A 23,945-nucleotide genomic window follows, 5' to 3' on the forward strand; every position below is an offset into this window, starting at 1 on the left:
TTCACTGGGGAAGCATCCCCAGTGGATGGCAGTATTGTCCCTTCAAGGGGATCAACACCTTTCCCTCCCCATGGAGGGAGCAGCCCAGCCTCCAGGGCCAGGTGTTCTGGAGACCAGGGGAGGGTAAGCACGTGTGCACGAGAAGTGCAAAGGTGCAGGAGGAGGTGCTTCTATGAAGCCTGTGTAGCATTCGGAGCCATGATTGGCTAGAAGTTTGGCCCAGTGCAAAGTTGTGAAAGTTTTAGAAGTTGATTAGTTATTTTGAACAAGTATTAGACCTTTCTAAGCCCAAGGTAACACAATGCCAGGGACTCACTCTCTCTCTCGCTCTCGCTCTCTCTCTCTCTCTCTCTCTCTGCCACCCAGGAACACACAGTCACTCCAGGTCTTCACGTAAGTAACCATTGCTGCTTTCACTGTCATGGTATACAGCACAGTAATAGTCAGGCTGGTCCTCAGGCTGCAGCCCAGAGATGAGCAGGATCCCTGCATTGGCCGAGGCACCTTTGGATCCAGAGAAGCGGCTGGGGACCCCGGAGCCCTGGTGCTTCTCTGAGTCTGATTTATACCACACCAGATACTGGGGAGGGTTCCCTGGCTTCTGCTGGAACCAGCCTATGTAATAGCTGCCAACACTGTAGTCACTGCTAAGGGTGCAGGTGAGTCTGGCTGTGGCTCCAGGAGATGCAGAGAGGGAGGGCAGCTGAGTCAGCACAGGCTGGGAGAGGGAACCTTCAAACAGAGACACTTGTCAGTGATGGAGCAGAACCAGGGAAGCTTCTCAGGAGATGGAGCAGAAGGAGAATAAACTTGGGAACCGAACCCTGGTCCCCGAGGCCCGTCCCTACCTGTGCAGTGAGAGAAGAACACAAGGGGAGAGGGGTCCAGGCCATGGTGCACACAGCCCCTGAGCCCACAGTGGGGCTGGACTGCCCAGGCCTCCTTTTCTGCCCTCCCTCTGCCAGGGGAGGGGCCGTCCATGCAAATGTGTGTCCTTCCTCAGGCTGTCCAGCCCCTCCCTGAGCCCTGGTGCTGGAGCTCACCTCATCCCACACTGACAGGGATGGACTTTGGCCTCACCCCTTGGGAGAGCCCTACAAGAAAGCACCTCTTGAATCAACACAGTGGTCCTTTCTCAGGGGACATCATCAGGTCACAGAGGACGCAGCTGCTGATTCCCGTTCAGTGTGCCCAGGGCCCAGCAACCAGGCCCAGGCTCCTATCAGTGAATGGTCCCTAGTAAGCAACTTGGTAGGCAACCCAGGACCACCACACAGTGCCTCCTGCTGGTGGCAGTGGTAACACCTCCCCATGTCACCCAAGGCCCTGAGAGACCAGCTGGTGTTCACAGCTCAGCAGGTGACAGTCTCTACTCACTCACCCATGTGAAGGTTACCACAACTGTGACTCTGATACAAAATTATGTCAGAGGTCCCCAGGGGTCTCCTTTTGAGGGAGGGGCAAACATGGTCGTAAGGGACAAAGGGATTTGTTTCACATTCACTGAAGATGCTGCAAAAATAAATGCAAATAAGATTCATGTTCAATGTCACACATGAGGGGAACATTCATCTGTGAATGTTGTTCACCCTTTGAAGGGTTAGAGTTGGCTTTACAGAGAAATTCCCAGGAACAGACTCAGAGATGCATGCAGAGGAGGCAGACTCAGTAAATATTTCAAGTCACGTGATGCATGTCAGGCTTCATACATCTGATTTGATTAAATGATTGCTAAGAAGAATGGCTTTTGAAGCATTCACATTTAACAGTGGAAAGTGTGGCATGTTACTTCATTTTCAGAATTAACTTTTATTCATAATTTACTCTTATATTACATTCTCAGTGTTCTCCATACTTCTGTCATGCTTTTCTTGTTAGAATTTTGTCTTGGGTGACCTCACATTAGTTAATAATTTTAACAAAACTTCCTACCTTAATTTTCTCTCTCATTGTCTCACTTTAGTAACAAGATACCAGTCGGGTGTCACGTGTGTGCAGACGAGCTGAGTGTCTGGGCAGTTGGAGGCACAGACCAGCACGTCCCTCTGAGCCCGGGTCCACCTCTGCTGTACCTGTGCCCACGGTCCCATGGTCCCCACATGTCTAGACTCACAGGCACTCCTAGTCAATGACTCTGACCACAATCTCTTCCTCACTCTGGACACTGTGTCCTCGAGGCACTCAAGGGTCTTTCTCATGCATCTCAGACAGGTCACCCCCTGCTCACAATCCTCACTGACTCCTCACTGCTGTTTGCACAGAACCCCAACTCCTCAGCTGTCCTCAGGGAGCTTCGAGGGTGGCCCCATCTCCTCCACACCCACCACGCAGCTCCTCCACATGCTCTCGGACCTCCAGCTTCCCCCTCCCAACCGTTTCCTATTACTTCGATTCCTGATGCCTGTCCCTTCATGGTGCTCAGGGTGACTCCTCCTCTGTCCTTTGAGAGAAAATAGGATTAAACTTGAATCATGGTCATAGCACATCTTTCAGCCATTCTGAGAGGCTCTCAATACAGGATGCCATGTCATCACAGACGGCACCAGAAAATTAATATGACAATGTTGAAGTCACACTAACTATGGAGAAGAGTTCAAAGAACCAACTGAACCCTTTATGCTAACTCAACCCCATGCATGGGACTCCTCCTGTTTAACCCTCTACTCCCCGTACCTCTCACTCTGCTCCCTCACTGACCATGAGAACACACCCACTCACCACGTCCCTCCTTGGCACATATTGTACCATAAATATCATTTATGTCCCCAAATATTGCACAGCACAACAGAAAGTTCCAACCACTGTCACATAAATGTCTTGTGTTGTCATCTACAGAATGGTCAGCTGACTGACTGCTGTGCTGAGTAACAGAGGGAAGGAGGAACAGGGCCTCCTGTGTCTGGAGTCATGAGGTTCAAGGGTGACACGTGTGAGCAGAAGGAGCCCAAACCAGCACACACGGCCTCGGACCATCATTTATCGGCTCCCTTCACCCACGTCTCAGGGTAGAATCCTGTCTGGTTCACACACAGATTTCAAGCATCCGGTTCTTCCTTCAGGAGTTTTGCCACCAATGTCGCTAGTGAGACTTTGGGTCAGAAGGGGAATATTATGTTTCAATTATCACATGGTGGACTTTGAGCTGTGTGTTAGTCCCAGTTGACCACTGATGACCTTACAGACTGTTATTTAAGGGAAATGTGAGCAGACACTCAAACAACCACCTTGCCCTGGGCAGGTCACATGCTCATGGAGGTCATCTTGTTTTCTGTCCTCAGTGCCTGCTCCTCACCCACCTGCTGCTCCTGTCTGTGCTCCAGGACCCACACACACCTGACCCCATGGACAGGAGACCCTATCTTGTGTTTGTTCATCTCTGTGTCTCAGGCTTGAAAATACTGCCTAAGAGAATAAATGAAGGTAGACATTATATATTGTATGTTCATTGTGAAAAATTTCAACATATTAACAGCACAGAGATTTTGGACTAAATTCGTACTGCACTCTGGTTAAGAGGAGACTGGGTCACAGGCTCTGACCCCATGTGAGTCTGGGTGACTGTTTTGTCTAACAGATGGGAACTCAGAAACACAGAGAGATGAGACGTCTAGTCCCCATCCAGCTGACTGGCATGAGCAGGACTCAAGGCCAAAGCTGCCTAACAGCTGAGGACATATCCTTTTAATCCCATGGGCTTCAAGTTGGGGTGATGGGGCCCCCTCAGGGCATATTTGGAAATGTCTGCATGTGGTTTCCTGGGTCTTGACTTACAGGAGAGGCTGCTACCGTCATGTGTGTGCAGAGTGCAAAGGCTACATCTAACTGTCCCGCATGCACAGAACTGACCCCCCCCAAGCAATGGCTCCATCCTCATTATCAGAAATGCAAAACCTCTCCTCCTTGTTCTGAACTCACTCACCTGCCTGAACAGATTGCAAAGAAATAGGCACTCAATCATCCACACATGAGGAAAATTTGGAAAGAAAATAAAGGGGCTTAGAAACCTACAATCTTAACACACAATTTCTTGCAAGAGACAGAAAAGAGTGCCCCTCCTTGGTGCAGAACCGTGAGGGCAGACCCAACACGGGGGCGCCTGGGGAGTTTTGGTCTCACCTCTCCCTGAGTCTGGAGCACTGTGTGATCGTAGCTACTATCATAAGACAGACAGTAGTACTCAGCCTCGTCCTCAGGCTGCAACCCCGAGATGGTCAGGGAGGCCTTGGCTCCTGAACGGGAGCCAGAGAACCGAGCCGGGATCCCTGAGGGTCGATTGTTGCTACGATCCATGAGAAGTTTGGGGGCAGCTCCAGGGACCTGCTGGTACCAGCTTGCACCACTGTATCCAACATTGTTGCTGCTTCCAGTGCAGGTGAGGGTGACAGTCTTACCCAGAGACCCTGACACTGAGGCTTCCTGGGTCAGCCCAGACTGGGCCCAGGTCCCTGGAATAAAGGAAAGAAAGACAGAGACAGTGAGTAGGGTCTAACAACTCAGTCTGGACTCCAGGAGAACAGGCCCAGCCTGTGTGTCCTCCTGGGGCCGCATTCCCGCCCTGAGGGTCCAGGCACCTGTGTAGTGAGTAAGGAGCGTGAGGAGGAGAGGAGTCCAGTCCATGGTAGGGACAATGCTGAGGCTTCACCTTCTGAGTTTCTCCACTTACAGGGGGCACCTCTGATCTCTTTTATCTTTCCCTGTGCCCCAGAGGAACAGGTTTCTTGATGCAAATAAGTCCTTCCAACTGCAGGACCCAGCCCCTTCTTCTACTCTTGTCTCTGCTGCTTCTCCTGGGGGTGGTGCTGTGAAGGGTGGGGCCTGGACTGACAGGGTCTGACACTCCCCACGGTTCACAGGCAGCACCTGGCAGAGGCACCCAGATAACAAACAGATGGTTGGGTTTCCAGCTGAGGGCACACCCAGCACACCCTCTCCAGAGCTGTCTTGCAGTGCCCCCTGCTGTCCCAGGCAGGGATTCCTCCATGGCAGAGAGGAGAATCCAGAGCCCACACAGAAGAAACAGCCTTCCTCACTCACACCTTGTCCTCCAGGAGGAAAACAAATTAACACTTTTAATCTTTTCCCTGTCTTACCTCATAGTTCAAGGAGGAAACTTTCAGACAGCAACTCTGTGTAGAGAATTGTGGTATAGGCTTTTGGAACCTTCCCTGACAGAGAATGTGTCCCGCATCCTGCATTGGAAAAGGACACTGGACAGAGCCACGCTGTGACCAGACTAAAGGGGGTTCCTTTGCCTGAACATCAAAGCCGAAGCAAACGCCAATAGGAGTTTGCAGCAAAGAGAGCCAAGGTTCATTTAAGGAAATGGCCTCAAGCCTGGAGACACAGGAGAGCCAGTGGTCTCCAACCTGGTCTCTGACGGCCCACACAAGCCCAATCACACACGGGGAAAGTGTCCACTGTGCTGACTAATGGGGTTGGGGCCATGGGCTCCACTGATTGGCTGGGGCCAGGGCAGGGGGAGTTGATCATTGCTCTGATGTCAGCCCTGGTGAGTTCTGACTACTTTCCTGAGGGTGTGGGCTGTAGGGTCATGGAGCTTTCAAGAGCCTGGGTTATAACTGCAACTGCCAGGATGGACCTCCGTCCCTGGGCAATGCATTTGTCTTCATTAACCCTTCATGGGAACGGGGTTTCATGGACATGGCACACCAGGAAGCATTCACGAAGATGGGCCCTTACTGACATGACCAGCTCACCCTCTCAATTGAGTACTTTTCTTGAGGTTGCTAAGGGGCCTTCAGCGCCCTCCCTGGTGAAGCTAAGAACTGTAGCCCTGAGGTTGCTTGGTGGAGAAAGTCTCAAACACCAACCAGAGAGGCAAAGGGTAAGAATGAGAGAGGGAATCAGGATCCTTGGGGAAGGAAGGAGGGAGAAGAAGGGAAACGGGCAAAAATGACTGCGAACCACTCAGGTTCACATCAAAACTGAGCAAAAAGTACGAATTTCCCATATGCCCCTGTCCCTACATTTACACAGCCTCCCCCACCATCAACACTGCCCACCCGAGAGGGACATTTGGTACAAACCACAAACCTACACTGACACTCTGTTATCAGCCAAAGCCCCTATTTTACATTCCGGTTCACCCCTGCGGTACAAATGTAAAAGGCATGAATCCACCATTACAGTGTCACACAGAACAGTGTCACTGCCCTAAACACCCCTGTGCCCCACAGCTCTGTGCCTCCCTGTGTCTCTCCCCTGACTTCTGGGAACCACTGGTCTTTCTACTGCCTCCTCAGTTTGCCCTTTTCCAGAACGTCATACAGGTGGAATCATGCAACATGTAGCCTTTTTCACATTGGCTCCTTTCACTTAGTAACGTTCATTTAAGACTCCTCCATGTCTTTTCATGCATTTTCTTTCTTCTCAGGGATGAATAATATTCCACTCACTGTACCTACAATGGTTTGTCTATCATCTACTGAAGAGTACCACAGCTGCTTTCAGGTGTTGGCATTTATGAACAGCTGCTATGCCATCCCTGCATAGGTTTCTGATGGACATCAATTTTTAACTCATTTGAGTGCTGGATTGTATGGCAAGATTATTTTTAACTTTATTAGAAACCACCAAACTGTTTTACAGAGTGGCTGTACTACTTTACATGCCCACCAGCAATGAAAGAGAGTTTCTTTTGCTCTGCATGCTTGCCAGCATTTGGTGTTGTCAGTGGTAGAGATTTTTCCCAATCTAATAGGTGTTTAGTGGTATCTCATTGTTGTTTTACTTTGCAATCTTTAATGACATGTCTTGTTGAACATCTTTTCCTACACTCGTTTGCATCTGTATGTCTTCTTTGATGAAATGCCTGCTCAAATCTCTTACACATTTTTAATAAGTTTTTTCTTATTTTTGATTTTTGAGAAAGTTTTGTATAATTTGGATAACAATCCATTATTAAATTTGTCTTTTGCAAATGTTTCCACTTATTCTCCCTAGTGGGAGAATCAAGTTGAATTGTGCCTATCTTCTCATTCTCTTGACAGTGCCTGAGTCACAACAGAAGTTTTTAATTTAATATGACCCAGTGTCGGAAGCCGACCAACAGCTGACCTTTGACACAGTCAGGTCAGGTGAGATGCATTTGCACAGCAGAGGCGACTATAGTTGGATCTCCTGTCTATCTCTTCCTGTATGCCTGTCCCTGCTAGCAATAGGTGGTGGGATTTTTAGATACCTGTGTGTTATAATACAAATCTTCACGATGCCTCTGATTCTGCACGAAATGACTTGTTGACCACATAATAGAGTCCCCTAGCAACCCTAATGTTGCCTGTTTCCCTCACCTGGGAAGTTAAGGACAAAATTAAACTATGAACAGACCAACTGCCAGAACACTGAAGGAAGCTGTTGCTGGGAATGTTTCTTAGGGAGTCACCACCTGAAAGCTTAAGATTTATTAGAGCCACTACCCCTCCCATACCCTAGACAGGAGTGTAGAGAAACAAGGAGTTCCAGTTGAGAAGAATAATCTCAATCCATGGAAACAAACACAAAACATGGCCCCTCCTCAAAATGTATAAATCAAAAAATATAGGCCAAAAATTAGTTATTTGATTGAGATAAATTTAATTTTAATGGATAATAGTTGATTTCTATATACCTATAAATCACCCCTTGTACCCCTTTAATTTAGACCAATTCCTAGTATTTTAATAGATACCTAGTTACTAATTGGCACCTGCAAGTTTGTGCCTGTATAGCTTCCTTGGCTAACTGATTAATGACCCTCTTGGTGAAAATAACCTTTGTTTTATATGGTTGATCTGTGAGACTTCCTGTACTTTTCAGTTATTTCTTTGTTTCACATGATTAATGTGTAAAAATTTTCTGTGTTTTTAGAAATTATTTCTGTGGTAACTGTTTCTGTTTTAATAATCACATTATGCATTGAATGTTCTATAACCTCCCCTATGAAAATAAAGATCAATTGTTCTCAGTGAGTCAGTCGGGCCCAAAAAGCCTGGCTGCCCTCCGGCACCCCACCGGGTGTCTCACTCCAGTCTCTTCACCTTAGCCATGCATCCTTTGGGGACCCTGAGACCCTGACGAGGCTGGACCACGGCAGCCCAGCTGATCAATTTTTTCATGGATTGTGACTTTGGTGTTGTAATGAAAATGTCAATACCATACACAAGGTCATCTCAATTTTTCTGTGTTTTCTCATATGCATTTTATCATTTTGTATTTTCCAATGAGGCCTATACATTTTGAGTTAATTTTTGTAAAGATTGTTAGATCTCTCTCTAGATTTTTGTTTTGTTTTGCATATGGATGTCCAGTTTTTCACCACCATTTGCTGATAGACTGTCCTCCTTCCACTGCACTGCCTTTGCTCCATTGCCAAATGTCAGTGAACTGTACTTGTGTGGGTCTGTTTCTTGGCTCTCTGTTCTGTTCCATTGGTCTGCTTGTCTGTTCTTTTGCTAATGCCGCTCTGTCTTGATCACTGTACCTTTATAGTCCATCTTGAAGTTAGGTAGTGTCAGTCCTCAGAGTTTTTTCTTCCCTCTCGATGTTGTTTTGACTATTCTGGAACTTTTTCTTATCCATATAAACTGTTAGAACCAGGTTGCTGGTATTTACAAAATAACTCTCTGGGGTTTTCATTAGGATTGCATGAAATCTGTAGATCAGCTTGGAAAGAACTGACATCTGGACAATATTGAGTCTTCCTGTCCATGAGTACTGGATCTCTCTCAGCTTATTTAGTTCTTCTTTGATTTATTCTGTTAGTTTTGTGGTTTTCCTTCTATAGGTGTTGTACATATACTGTTATATTTATAGCTAAGCATTTCATTTGAGGAGTGATAATGTGAATGGTATTGTGTTTTTAGTTTCAAACTCACTAGTTTGTTGCTGATATATAAGGAAATGGTCTGGGCTTACGGCCAAGATGTAGGCGTACTTAGACACACTGTGCCTCCGTGCACAACCAAAATTAAGGACAACAAAAATTTAGAAACAATAAAACAACCACATCTGACAGAAAATTGAACTGTATGGAAGTCCGACAACCATTCATCCAGACTGTAAAAGGGGTGGAGTTGGCAGCCAGTGGAGAGGGGTTGTGGCAGGAAGGAATGGTGCTTGGTGGTCCTGGACCTGCAGGCGGCAGCTGGCAGACCCAGTGAGGCACTCAAGGCCACTGGCTGACCATGGACAAACATTCGCACACTTATAAAGCAGGCAAAAATGAGGAGCTAGACAGACTGAGCAACCCAGGGCCCCAGTTCCAGGAAATAGAGCCTAAAAGCATCGATTGAAAACACTTGTGAGGGTGGAGTTGCTAGGAGAGACTCCCAGCCTCACAGGAGAGTTCATTGGAGAGAACCACAGGGTCCTAGAATGTACACAAGCACACCCACCAGGGAACCAGCACCAGAAGAGCCCAATTTCCATTGCTTATGGGAAGCTGTGGAAGGGACTAAAATATGAGAGGGAGAGCAGAGCAAGCGCCATTGTTGCCTGTTGGACCCCTCCCCCACAGGTAGTGTCACAACCCAGTTACTAGCTGCCCCGCCCTGGTGAACAACTAAGGCTCCGCCCCTCATACATAACAGGTGTGACCAGACCCCCCCCACACACACACACAAAGAAAAGGTTCAAACAGAAGAACAGATCAAAGCACCAGAACCAATACATCTAAGCGACCAAGAGATGGCCAACCTATCAGATACATAATTCAAAGCACTGGTAATCAGGATGCTCACAGAACTGGTTGATTTTGGTCAAAAATTAGATGAAAAAATGAAGGCTACACTAAGTGAAGTGAAGAAAAATGCACAGGGAACCAATAGTGATGGGAAGAAAACTGGGTCTCAAATCAATGGAGTGGACCAGAAGGAAGAAAGAAACAACCAAACAGAAAAGAATGAAGAAACAAGAATTCAAAAAAATGAGGAGAGGCTTAGGAGCCTCCAGGACATCTTTAAATGTTCTCACATCAGAATTATATGGGGTACCAGTAGGGGAAAACTTATTTGAACATATAATAAAGGAGAACTTCCCCGATCTGGCAAAGGAAATAGACTTCCAGAAAGTCCAGGAAGCTCAGAGAGTTCCAAAGAAGTTGGACCCAACAAGGAACACACCAAGGCACATCATAATGACATTACCCAAGATTAAAATAAAGGAGAGAATTCTAGAAGCAGCAAGAGATAAGGGGACAGTCACCTACAAAGGAGTTCTCATCAGACTGTCAGCTGATTTCTCAAAAGAGACCTTACAGGCAAGAAGGGACTGGAAAGAAGTATTTCAAGTTATGAAAGGCAAGAACCTGCATCCAAGATTGCTCTATCCAGCAAAGGTTTCATTTAGAATGGAAGGGCAGATCAAGTGCTTCTCAGACAAGGTCAAGTTAAAGGAGTTCATCATCACCAAGCCCTTATTATATGAAATGTTAAAGGGACTTATCTAAGAAGAAGAACATAAAAAATATGAACAGTAAAAAGACAGCAAACTCACAGTTATTAACAACCACACTTAAAACAAAAACAAAAGCAAACTAAGCAAACAACTAGAACAGGAACAGAACCACAGAAATAGAGATCACATGGAGGGTTAGCAACAGGGGAATGGGACGAAGAGAGAGGGGGGAAAAGGTATAGAGAATAAGTAGCATAGATGGTAGGTAGAAAATAGACAGGGGGAGGGCAAGAATAGTTTGGGAAATGTACAAGATAAAGAACTTATGACACATGGACATGAACTAAAGGGCAGGGAATGTGTGTGGGAGGGGGTGTGCAGGGTGGAGGGGAATGAAGTGGGGAAAATGGGACAACTGTAATAGCATAATCAATAAAATATATTTTAAAAAAGAAAAGAAAGTGGTCAACACTTGTATATTAATGTTGTGTCCAACTACATTGTTATAATTGCTTATTAGTTACTGGAGGAGTTTTTTTGTTGTTGATTCTTTCAGATTTCTTAATAGACAATGGTGTCATTTATAGAAAAAGATAATTGTGTATCCTCCTTCTCAATCTCTGTAACCTTTTCTTCTTTTTCTTGTCTTATTAGCTAAAACTTTTAAAACAATGTTTAAAGGAGTGGTGAGAGGGGACATCCTTGACTTGTTCCTATCTTAGCAAAATAGCTGATTAGCATACATTAGCATGACATTAGCTATAGGTTGTAGATGTATTTCCCTCTACTTGTAGTTTCTGTGAGTTTTTATCATGGATAGATGTTGAATTTTGTCAAATGCTTTCTCTGTATCAATTGATATGTTTATGTGTTTTATCTTCTTCATCCTGTTGATGTGATGAATTACAGTAATTGTTTTTTGAATATTGAACATACCTGTGATAAATGCCACTTGTTCATGGTATATAATATTTAACCCATTTTTGCATTCAATTGGCTAATATTTAGTTGAGAATTTTGCATCTCTGCCCAGGAGTGATACTGATCTGTTATCATTTTCTTCTGTAATTTTTTTCCAGTTTTGGTATTAGGTTAATGCTGTTCTCATAAAATAAGTTAGGAAGTATTCCAGCTGCTTCTATTTTCTGGAAGAGCCTGTAGAGAATGGGTATAATTTTTTTCTTAAATGTTCAATAGAATTCACCAGTGAACCCACTTCAGCTTCATTCGATTCCATTCTACAAGGTCATTCATTGTTGATTCAATTTTTTTAATTGGTATATGCTTGTTCAGATTGTTTCTTCCTTCTTAGGTGAGCTTTGAGTGGACTGTGTCTTTCAAAGACTTGTTTATACTCTTCTTTTTGGCATCATTTTAATGTTCATTGGATGAGTACTCTTTTTTTCTTTTGTAATATTAGTAATTTTTACCTCCCCTCTTTTTTCTTATTTGGCATAGCTAGAGGTTTATCATTTGCCTTTTCAAAGAACCAGCTTTTGATTTTGTGGTTTTTCTCTACTAATTAACTGTTTCCACTTTCATTGATTTATGTCTTGACTTTTATTATTTATTTTCTTCTGCTATTCTTTATTTAATGTGCACTTCTCTTTCTAGTTTTCCAAAGTGGAAGCTTATACTATCGATTGTAGATCATTCTTTTTCTAATACATGCATTCCAGCAATGTTTTCCTCTAAGCACCCATTTTGCCACATCTCACAAATGTTGATGTTTTATTTTCATTTACTTCAAGTTTTTCAAAAATTCTCTTGAGATTTCCATTTTGATACATGTGTTGTTTAGAAGTGTATTATTGAACCTCCAAGTGTTTGGGAGATTTTCCAGCTGCTTGTTACTGATTCCTAGTTGAACTCTCTTTTGATCGGAGACAGATACTGTACAAAGTCTCAAGGACAATCGTGGAGTCCCCTGTTTCTTCTTGGCATTCTAACAGTTTTTGCCTCAAATATTTTGACGCTCTGTTGTTAGAGGATCATTTCTCTTGAGAGCTATCCTTGGTGAGAAGAACAGAATACACTAGTGTCTTTCAAAATAGTTATTTTCCCCCCTTTGATGTAAGAAGGGATTTTTCTCAGTGAGGCCATTATAGCAGATAGAGCTCTGACAGGTGAAACTCAAAAAAGTGTGGAGTTTCCCTTATGAGTTGCCCCCTCACCCTCAGGAGTTTTTAACCCTGGGATTGGTCCACCTCCAGCTATTCATCAGCACAGTTTAGGTTTGGAGATTGAGTACTGGTCGCCATGGAAGTTTCTGCTGCAACAACTTGTGATTCTCTGTATTCACCTGCCTGTCTCCACAGTTTTGGGGTCAGTGACCTCACCTCTCTGAAGGATATCAGAAGAGTTATTGATTCTCCTGTTTGTCAGATTCTCACCTGTTAGGGTGGAGTGACCACTTTCAAGTTCCTTTCCCGTTGGATCAGAAACTGGAAGTCTTTTAAGTAACCTATTCAAAAGACTGTTAAGGAGGAAGTTACATACACACAAATGAACAATATATATTCCAAAGCTAATTAAGTGTTTATACCACCCACATAAACATGGAAAAACCCTTAAGAAGCCTCACACCTGTAGTTGCAGAGAATTCTATGTCCCTGAAAGGAAGAACCTCTCTCCTTATTAAGCTATTAGACCTTCCTGCTCTGTCACTACTGGCACTCCCCACACACAGAGATCAGGGTTTGGAACAGAGTGGACCCTAAAGACTTGGGTTGTAGGGGATACAATGAATTTCCTGCTTCTCACAGAAGGCAGGGTCTGTGGGTCATCATCTGTACTTGCTCCAATTAGATTCCCCCAGGAGACTATGAAAGTTTAGACTCAAAGGGAGAATTCTCTCCCTCTCAATCTAAACTGTCTATATGGCTGACATTACCTCCTCCAGGCTGTCTGCATAATGCAGCCAGGGCTGACCCAGGCTAAACAGGAGAATCCAGTGGCCATTTGGGGTAGTGAAAAGGGGACAGCATTGCCCATTCTTAGTCCCATGTGCTCAGGTACGCACTCAATGACCTGCTTCCCTCGTCCCAGGTACTCTACTCACCAGGCTGATGTGCAAAGTTCACACTGCAGATAGGGCCACTGACATGCAGAGAAATTCAGAAGTGTGTCTGTGATGCATGTCCAGGGCTTAAAACATCCAGGTTTTCAATCCAGACTTTTTCAAATGAAACACAAGTTCTCTTTCAATTTCCTTCATCAGGTGAATCTTGGAAATGGACAGAAAGAAAGGAGCAGGAGTTAGAAATCGGAAGATAATATTTCTGAAGTATCTGCCCCTAGAAAAAGCAGAGTTCATGGTAACAAGGATCCCAGCAGCAAAAATTAGCACCACTAATTTAATATGAATTTAATAAGAATTTCATATGATCCTCCCACAATCCTATGAAGTAGATAAGGTTCTGCTCTTCTTTCACAGGTGAGAACTCAAAGAATAAGTTCTTCTCGGAGCTGGGAAGTGAACTGTGGGCAGCAAGGGGGTGGGCTCTGTGGGGCCAGCATCTCTGCTGACCTGGACATGGCTATGCCCAAGGCTCTCTGTCCCAGAACTGAGAAATGTTTATGAGGCTCTGTGTGTGCAGCTGCGAGAGCCCACCCAGTGCAGAGGAGGGTGGAGGAACCTCCCAGGTTTCCTTTGTGAGCAGAGCAGTAAGGAGGTTCTTATCTCACTTCCCCATGGGTCGGAAGCGGTGTGAAAGTATTTGGGTTGCTATGATATGTAGCACAGTAATAGTCAGCCTCATCTTCAGGCTGCAGCCCAGAGATGAGTAGGAGCCCTGCATTGACCAAGGTGTCTTTGGATCCAGAGAAGCAGCTGGGGACCCCAGAGCCCTGATGTTTGTCTGAGTCTGATTTAAATCTCAGCAGATACCGGGGAAGGCTCCCTGGCTTTTGCTGGAACCAGCGAATGTGGTAGTCGGCAACACTGAAGCCACTGCTGGGGGTGCAGGTGAGTCTGGTTGTGGCTCCCAGAGATGCAGAGAGGGAGGGCGGCTGAGTCAGCACAGCCTATGAGAGGGAACCTGCAAATACAGACACTTGTCAGTGATGGGGCAGAACCAGGGGAAGGTACTCAAGAGATGGAGCATACAGGGAATAAAGCAGAACTGAGCCCTGGTCCCCGAGGCTCGGCTCCACCTGTGTAGTGAGAGAGGATCACGAGGAGGAGAGGAGTCCAGGCCATGGTGCACACAGCCCCTGAGCCCACAGTGGGGCTGGGCTGCTCAGGCCTCCTTTTCTCCCCACCCTCTGCCAGGGGAGGGGCCGTCCATGCAAATGTGTGTCCATCCAGGGGCTGCCCAGCCCCTTCCCCAGCCCTGGTGCTGGAGCCCAGATCATACCCCATACAGGGGAGGATGGAGGTTGGCTTCAGCCCTTGGAAGAACCCTAGGTGGTAGCACTCTTGACACAAAACACAGGACCCTGCTCAGGGGAATTTATCAGACCCCAAGTGGATACACCTGCTGAATCCCCATCAGTGTGCACATGGCCCAGCTACGAGGCCCAGGCTCCTGTTACTGAATGGTCCCTAATGAGCAGCTTGGTAGGCACCCTAGGGCAGTCCCACAGTGCCCCCTGCTGGTGACAGTGCACAAACCTTCTCATGGCCCAAGGCCTTCAGAACCCAGCTGGTTTCTGCAGCTCAGCAGGTCACTGGATCTGTTCACACATCCAGGGTCTGGTTCCCAGATACTGTGACTCTGATACACTGTACTGGTTACTGTGGCAAATCACTCTCAAGGGGTCCCCTTCTGTGTGAGATGCAAACATGTCACATAAGTGACAAATAAATTTGTTTCACATTCAGTGAAGGTGTTGCAAAAGTAAATGCAAACTAAGATTCGTGTTCAATGTCAGAGATGAAGGTACTATTCATCTGGAGTGAAGGACTCGTGTGGGCTTCAAGAGAAATTTCTGAGTCAAGAGACTCAGATTCACATGTGTAGGAGGCTGACTCAGCAAACCTTTCAAGTGGTGTGATACAGGTACAGCTTTCACAGATGTGATTTGATAAGTGATTGGTAAAGAGAAGGGCTCACATTTAACAGTGGAAAGTGTTGCATGCTAATTCATTTGAGGAATTAACTTTTATTCTTAGTTTTCTCTTCTTTTTATTCTTAGTGTTCTACATACCCGTGTTCTCTGTTACCTGTTCGGGTTTTGTCTTATTTGTTTATATTTGTTTATATTTTAAACAAAATTATCCCTCCCTGTATTTTCTTACGCACTGTGTTATTTTAATAGCAAGATAATAGTCAGTTGTGTGATGGGTTCGTGCCTGTGTTGAGTGTCTGGGCAGTTGAAGGCAGAGACCAGCACGTCCCTCTGTGCCCGGATCCACCTGTGCTTTACCTGTGCACATGGTCCCATAGTCCCCACACGTCTACACTCATGGGGACTCCTAGTCAATAACTCTGGCCAGGACCACTTTCTCACCTTGGGCACTGTGTCCTCAAGACACTCGAGGGGTCTTTTTCACTGAGCTCAGACACGTCACCCCCTGCTCAAAACCTTCAGTGACTCCTCACTGCTGTTTGCACAGAACCCCAACTCCTGGGCTCCCCTCAGGGGGCTTCATGGTTGGCCCCATCACCTCTACACCCACCACGCAGCCCCTCCATGTGCTCTTGGACTTCCAGCTTTCCCCACTTCCCTGCTACTTCACATCCCTGACCCCTGTCCCTTCATGGTGTTGAGGTGAGTCCTCTGCTGTCCTTGAAGGAAATAGGACTAAACTTGAATCAAGGGGACAACCCATATTCTGGCCTTTAGAGTGGCTCTCAGTAGTAGGGCACACTCATGTCATCACAGACGGCACTAGAGAATCAATATGACAATGTTGAAGTCGTACAACCTATAGACAGGAGTTCACAGAACCACCTGAACCCATTATGCTAACTCAACCCCATGCATGGGACCTCTCCTGTTTAACCCTCTACCCCCGTACCTTTCACTCTGCTCCCTCACTGACCATGAGAACACACCCACACACCACGTCCTCATCAGAGTGCATCGTTGCATAAATATCGTTTATGTCCCCAACTCCTGCATAGGACAGCAATGGGTTCCAACCACCGTCACATAAATGTCCTGTGTTGTCATCTCCGGAATGGTCAGCTGACTGCTGTGCTGAGTGAGAGAGAGAAGGGGGAACGGGCTTCCTGTGTTTGGAGTCATGAGGTTCAGGGGTGACACGTGGGAGCAGGAGGAAGTCCAGATCAGCACACAGGACTTCAGACCATCATTTATCGGCTCCCTTCACCCACGTCACGGGACAGAATCCTGTCTCGTTCACACAGAGATTTCAATCCTATGGTGCTTCCTTTTTGAGTTTCCCTCTAGAGTTCGTTGTTGGACTTTAGGTAAAGAAGTTGAATATGACATTTAATTGATCACATGGTGGACTTTGAGCTGTGTGTTAGTCCCAGGTGATGATGACCTTACAGACTGTTAAAGGGAAATGTGAGCAGACATTCAAACAACCACTGTGCCCTGGGCAGGTCACATTCTCATGAGGGTCGTCGTGTCTTCCATCCTCAGGGTCTGCTCCTCACCCACCTGCTGCTCCTGTCTGTGCTCCAGGACCCACACACACCTGACCCCAAGGGCACATGATCCTGTCATGTGTTCAGTCATCTTTGTGTCTCAGGCTTGATAACACTCCCTAAGAGAGTAAATGAAATATATACAAAATATTTTATGGGCAATGTGTAAAATTTCAAAATATTAATAGCACACATACTTTAGCCAAATATTATACTCCACACATTGGGTGAATTTTTGTTTGTTTTATTTATGTTTACTGTATTTTTTCCATTAGCATTTACTCCACTTGTACTCTCTTCCTTGCAGCAATCACAATACTATTGTCCATGCCCATGAGTCCTTGTCCTTTTTGCTCAACCATGCCCACTCCTGAGCCCCACTCTCCCCCCACTAGCTGTCCTCCTGCTGTCCTTCACACTGATTGACAGGACTTTCCACATCACTGGGTCCCAAGCAATAACCATATGTGAGTCTGTGTAACTGTTTTATTTCAGGCGGGAACTCAGAAGAACAGAGAGACGGCACATTAGTCTCCGTCCACCTGACTGGCATGAACGTAACTCAAAGGCAAAGGCTGCCTAACAGCTGAGAACACGCTCATTTAACCCACCGGGTCTCAGCCTGGGGTCACTGGGCCCCAACAGGGCATATTTGGAAATCTGGAGGTAGTGTCGAGGGTCATAACCTAACAAGAGGGTGTCACTGTCATCCATGAGCAGAGTCCAAAGGACACATCTGAGTGTGCCACATGCACAGAGCAGACCCTCCACAAGCACTGACCCACCCCCATTCCACAAACACACAGGCTCACACACCCTGCTCTGCACTAACTCACCCTCAGGAATTCATTGTACAGAAAATAGACAACCAACCTCCCTGACATGGGGGAAAGTTGGAAAGAAAATAGAGGGACTCAGAAACCGGCAATCTCTACACAAACTTTCCAGCAGGAGGCAGCAGAGAGCACCCTCCTTGGTGGGGACAGGCTGAGTGCAGACCCAGAAAGGGAAGCTCTGGGGGTTTTGGTCTCACTTCCCCTGAGTCTGCAGCACTGTGTGATTACCACTAGTATCAGAAGACAGACAGTAGTAGTCGGCCTCGTCCTCTGGCTGCAGCCCCGAGATGGTCAGGACCCCTGCATTGGCCGAGGCGTCCTTGGATCCAGTGAAGCGGCTGGGGACCCCGGATCCTTGGTCCTTTAATGAATCGCTGTAGTAGGATAGGAGATACCTGGGAGGGCTTCCTGGCTTCTGCTGGTACCAGGATATAACAGAGTAGCGAACACTGAAGCCACTGCTGAGGGTGCAGGTGAGTCTGGCTGTTGCTCCCAGAGAAGCAGAGAGGGAGGACTGCTGAGTGACCACAGGCTGGGAGAGGGAACCTGCAGAAACACAGACAGTTGTCATTGATGCAGTGGGAACCAGGAAGAGTTACTCAGGAGATGGAGTATGAAGGGAATAATAGCCTTGGGAACTCAGCACTGGTTCCCGAGGCCTGTCCCTACCTGTGCAGTGAGAGAGAAGCACCAGGAGGAGAGGAGTCCAGGCCATGGTGTACACAGCCCCTGAGCCCACAGTGGGGCTGGGCTGCCCAGGTCTCCTTTTCTCCCCACCCTCTGCCAGGGGAGGGGCTGTCCATGCAAATGTGTGTCCATCCAGAGACTGCTCAGCTTCTCCCTGAGCCTTGGTGCTGGAGCTCAGGTCACACCCCAGACAGAGGAGGATGGAGGCTGACTTCACCCTTGGGGAGCACCTTGTGGGGAAGTACATCCTGAGACAACACAAAGGACCCTTCTCAGGGGACTCTGCCATGCTAGAACAGACACAGCTGTTGAGTCTCCATCTGTGAGCTCAGAGCCCAGACCCCAGTCCCATCCTCCTAGGAGTGAATGGTCCCTGATGAGCAGCTTGGTAGGCACCCCCAGGGCAGTCTTGCAGTGCCCCCTGCTGGTGGCAGTGCCAACACCTCCCCACATGGCCCAAGATCCAGGAGCCCAGCTGGTCTCTATAGCTCAGCAGGTCACTGACTCTATTCATGCACCGAGGGTCTGGTTCCCAGACACTGTGACTCTGAGAAACTGTACTGGCTGCTATGGCATCTCACTCCCAGGGGTCCTGTTCTCTGGGACGTGCAAACATGCACTTAGATGACAAATTAATTTCTTTCACCTCTAGTGAAGATGTCCAAAGGTAAATGCAAAGTAGCCTGCATGTCCAATGTTACAGACCAGGGGACCATGCTTCTGGTTTGAAGTAGTCATGTGGGGTTCTCAGAGAAAATTCCAAGAACACTCAGAGGTACGTGCAGAGGAAGCCAACACAGCAAGCATTTCAATTCAGGAGACACAGGTACAGTTTCATAGATCTGACTTGACTGAATGATAGGTAAAGAAAACGGCTTTGAAAGACTTCACATTTAACAGTGAAAAGTGTAGCACGCTAATTCATTTTAGGAATTAAAATTTTTATTTGTAATTTCCTCTTATTCTTTATTGTTGGCGTTCCTCATACCTCTGTTGTGTTTTTGTCTATGATTTAGTCTTAGGTGGCCTAAAATATGTATATATTTTAAACAATACTTTTCCTAGAGTCATTTTCTTATTCGCTGTCTATTTTAGTACAAGATGAAAGTGAGGTTGTGACCTGTTGGAAGATGTGCTGCTGAATGTTGGGCAATTAATTCGATCCACAAAGCATCACTTCCTCTCGGTGCCCCGTATCCGGCTCTGCTTCACCTGGGCCCACGGGCCCACGGTCCCCACACGTCTACTCTCACAGGGCCTCTTAGTCAATAGCCAGGACCAGGAGCACTGGCTCACCTTGGGCTCTGTGCCTTCCAAGCACTCAAGGGGTCTTTGTCACCCCTCCACTCTGGGGACCAGGGAGGGCAGACCCAGGACAGGAAGGCCCGGGGGAGTTTTGCTGTCACATCCCTGGGAGTCTGGGGCACTGTGAGCTTGCAGCCACTACCGTGAGAGAGAAGAAGGGAATTGGCCTCGGCCTCGGCCTCGGACTGCAGCCCAGAGATGGTCAGTGGACAGCACTGGAGAGGCTGTGGGTGCAGCCAGAGAACCGATCCTGAAGCTGACCTCCCAAGGGCAGACAGGACCCGCAGTCCTGAGATGAGCCAGGGCTGACGGTGGGGACTCTACAGGGTGGGTTTGTCATCTTCAATAGGACAGCCCATAGGAGGGTGTAGGAGGGAAGACCCAGGGCACCTGATATAGTCACGGGGTGTCCCCTGAGGGCACATGGCCTGGACTGCAGCATGAACAGGGACAATGAATGATTAAGAAAACCTGTCCCTCCCTCTCTCAGCTCCCACAGCAACCGCACCACTGGCTCTGACTGACACCGTTTGCTGAGACTCTGCACCTGCCACCTTCCCCCAGACATTTCTGTGTGAGGCAGGGCTTAAAGGGCCATGGCGTCTTGGTCCCCCAGGCCTAACCAGACTGTTTTACATGACAACCCTGTGGGCGATGCCACAGACTTCGTGTCTGTGGCCCAGGACACCGTCTGGTCCTTCCAGCACAGCTGCCACGCATGTCCCTATGTTAGGGACTTCCTGAGTGCAGTTGAGCTGGGCCTCCTACCTGTGTCTCCCTACAATTCTGAGTCACACCATCTTGGGGGCTGTCCTGGACATGAATGGCTCAGATCCCTGTCACCTGTGACACACGAGGTGGCTACAGATGAGAAGTGTAAGAGTTGGAAGTGTCGTCACAATGAACGTCATGAGACCCAAGTAGAGGGGACAGTGTGACCACCCAGGGGGAGCTGGTCAGACCGTGTCCTGGGTCAGCCTCTTCCCTGGGGTGACAATCTGCTCCCTGGGGGTGGGTGGGACTGATCCCCAGTCCATGGGGGCCCGATTTGTGGAGATCCTATGTGAGTGATTCACACTCTCTGAGCCTCAGAGTCTAATGGCAGGATATGAAGAGAAAACCTCACACGAATCACAATCAATACCTGTCCACAGCATTTTGTACTGTGATCAGTCTGACTGAGTCAGAGCACAGCCACACAGTGCAGGTCAGACCTCTGGTGCAAGTCTTCCCCTTTGCCCTGGTTCCAGGATGGTCCCTCTCCCTCAGAGCAGGGCCAGCATGTGTCCAGGCCTGCAGGGGGCGCTCATGACTGTGGGTGAAGAAGATGGGCCTTTCCTTCCTCCTGAGCCTCAGCTATACCTGCACCAGGTAAGACCACAGAAACCTGGGACTCCTAAGGACGCAGGAAGGTCGCAGCATGACCCAGACCCTTATTTTCCTCAGGAACGTGAGGCTGCTTGGCCTTGACCCACAAGCACTGACTCAGATGCCAGGGCTCTGAGGAGGTCACCAGGGTCCCACTGCTCTGGGTGAGGAAGAGCTGCCCTGGGCGACACCCACCCAGGATCCTTCTGGACACTGTGTGTGTGGTGGGGGCATGGTGAGTGAGTGTGACAGCAGAGTCTCAGACACAAGCAGGGCAGGGATGTGAGGAGGTGGCTGGCAGCACAGGGGAAGGGTCTGTCTGGTGCCCATGAGTTCCAGCAACAGCCAGAGCTGCCAGGAAGGAGGCTGAGGATTGGCTGTGAGCCTGGGCATCCAGGACCCTCCATCATCACAGCCCAGGATCTGCTGGCTCCAGTTCCCACAGCATCCACCCACGTTGCTAAGGTCCCCAGGAGAGGCAATGATGAAGCTCAGACCAATGCTCGGGCTATGATGACCTCTGACAAACCCGAACTGAGCACCAGGCCTCAGACACAGCCGAGAGTGACACTGACTGCAGGGTCTGGTGTCACAGCCCACGGGACGCTTGGCCCCAGAGAGAAGGGACCATGTGCTCTCCAGGGCTCACTCCCCTGACAACCAGGACTGATCTCTGTGTGGGAAGGTGGGCGAGGGGGAGCGCCCATGGAGCAGCCAGACCTCCTCATGGGGTCTCACTGCGGGGACTCTGCTTCAGTCCCCTGACCTCCTGAATCTGCTACAGGGGTTCCTTGCTTGCAGATACCTGCTGTTTCCCTGGACAGAGACATGAAAAACAAGAGGTTCAGAAAGCACAGGAGATGAGCAGCATCAGAAGCCAGGTGAGGGACCCGACAGTCAGGGGCATTGGGTGACAGGTGTGGATCCAGACAGTCACAGGGGCGTGGAGCCCGAAGCTCAAGAGCAGGGTGGGCCGGTCCTCACCTGCCTGGGGGGCACCCAGTCCTCTCAGCATCAGTCCTCCTGAACCACTGTAGTGGGAAACCGGGGCCTCACACACTGGGGGAAATGGAACTGGTCAGAGCGCAGGAGGGAAGGCCCTGGCCTCTTCTGAAAGGCGTGGAGGGGCCTCGTCTGAGAAGGTCTGTTCTGCACAGTCGGGCTAACCTGAGTGATAGGGGGACAGAGCAACCTTCAGCCCACACACAGACAACAGTGCGTCCAGCCCTGGGATCGGGGTTCAGGGCGTTTCCCTGCTGCCCTGACAACAGGACTCAGGGACACTCATGTCACTCCAGTTTCCCGATGATGAAGATTCTGCCTCCTGGAGACGCTGACCCTGAGGACCCTGGGTCAGCAGTGGTTGAACCCAGACTCCTAGAGAAACAGAGAAGCCTAAGAAATGCAGAGTCCAGAAGAAGATACACTCAGAGTAGGAGGGGTGTGTGTGTGTGTGTGTGTGTGTGTGTGAGAGAGAGAGACAGACAGACAGACAGACAGACAGATGGACAGACAGACCGAAACACTTTCCCCAACACCCTCAGAGAGCCTGTCCCTCAGCTACTGAGCCTGAGGACAAGTGGCCTCCTGTCCTCCCTCATCTTCTCCCCCACTGAGGGCGTTCTCCCAGCAAACCTGTCCTTGGGGCGGGTTCTTTGTGTGACCCTTCAGGGCCTGGCTCCCAGCACTAAGACCAGGGTGTGGAGGGCCGCTTCCTTGGGTCCAGGGTGAATCTGAGGGGAAAGGAGGCATCTGGAGCAAATCAGCTCTGGTAACCGTTGCCCGTCACGGAGTCCAGGTCCTGTGGGGGCGGGAAATCTGGGCACTTCCCTCCCGCAGGCCCAGCGTCCTCAGACGTGGGGTCCCAGGTCTCGGGGAGCCCAGGTCAGGGGTGCACACAGCCCCTTCTTTCTGCCCTGACACCACCGCCCACCACACAGTGCCCTGAGGTCCCTGGTGCGTCCCAGGGGGTGACCAACACAGAGTGTTCACATTTATTTGGGGAAAGGACTGAGGCCTGGGACATCTCCAGACAAATGAGTGTGTGTGGCCGGGTTCATCCTGATGTTCTCAGGAAACACATCTTCTCAGGGACAAGGGCACACTGGACGTGCCTGTGAAGAGGTGGGCGTGTGAGGCCTCAGTAACTCTGCAGCAGGAAACACCAGCACCTCAGTAACCCCTGTGGGCACAGACTTAACCGTTAAACACACACTTCATTTTCAGGACAATCAAGGATCGTGTTGTCACATGAATGAGACTGACTGTGGGTGCTGGGGGGTGGACAGCAGCAGCTTGGGGAGCAGCTTGGAAATGAGATTGTGGAGGAACTTCCTGAGGATTGATTTCTGTTCATCCCCCTCCCTAGAGACCGAGCCCTGGGGAGTGACACCCACAGAAAGGACCCCCCACTTTTCTCGGGAACCCTGGACTGGAGACCCAGTTCATCCTGAAGGCCCAGAGGGGGAGGGGAGGGAGGAGGGGCTGCAGAGGGGCAGAGAGGGGAGGGTGGTGGGCGGGGCCTGGGCAGTGCACATCTGCCAGGGTTCTGACCAGTGGGTCACAGGTGTGTTGAGAGAAGGAGAAAAGTCCGTCTGTGACCAGGGTCAAGATTAGCGTGTCAGTGTGATGCGTCATGAGTAACACAGTACTCACACATCACGGCTTTACTTGGGGGTGACAGTGACTATGTGGTCATCCTTTGTAGATGCAGATACAGTTTTGTGAGGGGACAGAAAATCTATATTGGTTTCAGTCCCTGGTCCTTAACACAGAACTCCTGAACCCATCAGAT

At 48.5% G+C, this 23,945-nt stretch overlaps 2 gene segments (V, D, J or C); both read right to left on the reverse strand.

Annotated features, from left to right (window-relative positions):
• Positions 1–376: 376 nt before the first annotated feature.
• LOC123810899 lies at positions 377–4,725 on the reverse strand. The segment is given in 4 exon segments: positions 377–675; positions 3,920–3,923; positions 4,117–4,445; positions 4,572–4,725. Coding segments are annotated over 4 exon segments (678 nt in total).
• Positions 4,726–17,984: 13,259 nt separating this feature from the next.
• LOC123810900 lies at positions 17,985–23,810 on the reverse strand. The segment is given in 3 exon segments: positions 17,985–18,337; positions 18,461–18,496; positions 23,807–23,810. Coding segments are annotated over 3 exon segments (393 nt in total).
• Between the last annotated feature and the right edge of the window lie 135 nt (positions 23,811–23,945).

Source organism: Phyllostomus hastatus, unplaced genomic scaffold (assembly GCF_019186645.2).
Source record: "Phyllostomus hastatus isolate PE091 unplaced genomic scaffold, TTU_PhHast_1.1 phas_scaffold_760, whole genome shotgun sequence".
Lineage (NCBI taxonomy): Eukaryota > Metazoa > Chordata > Mammalia > Chiroptera > Phyllostomidae > Phyllostomus > Phyllostomus hastatus.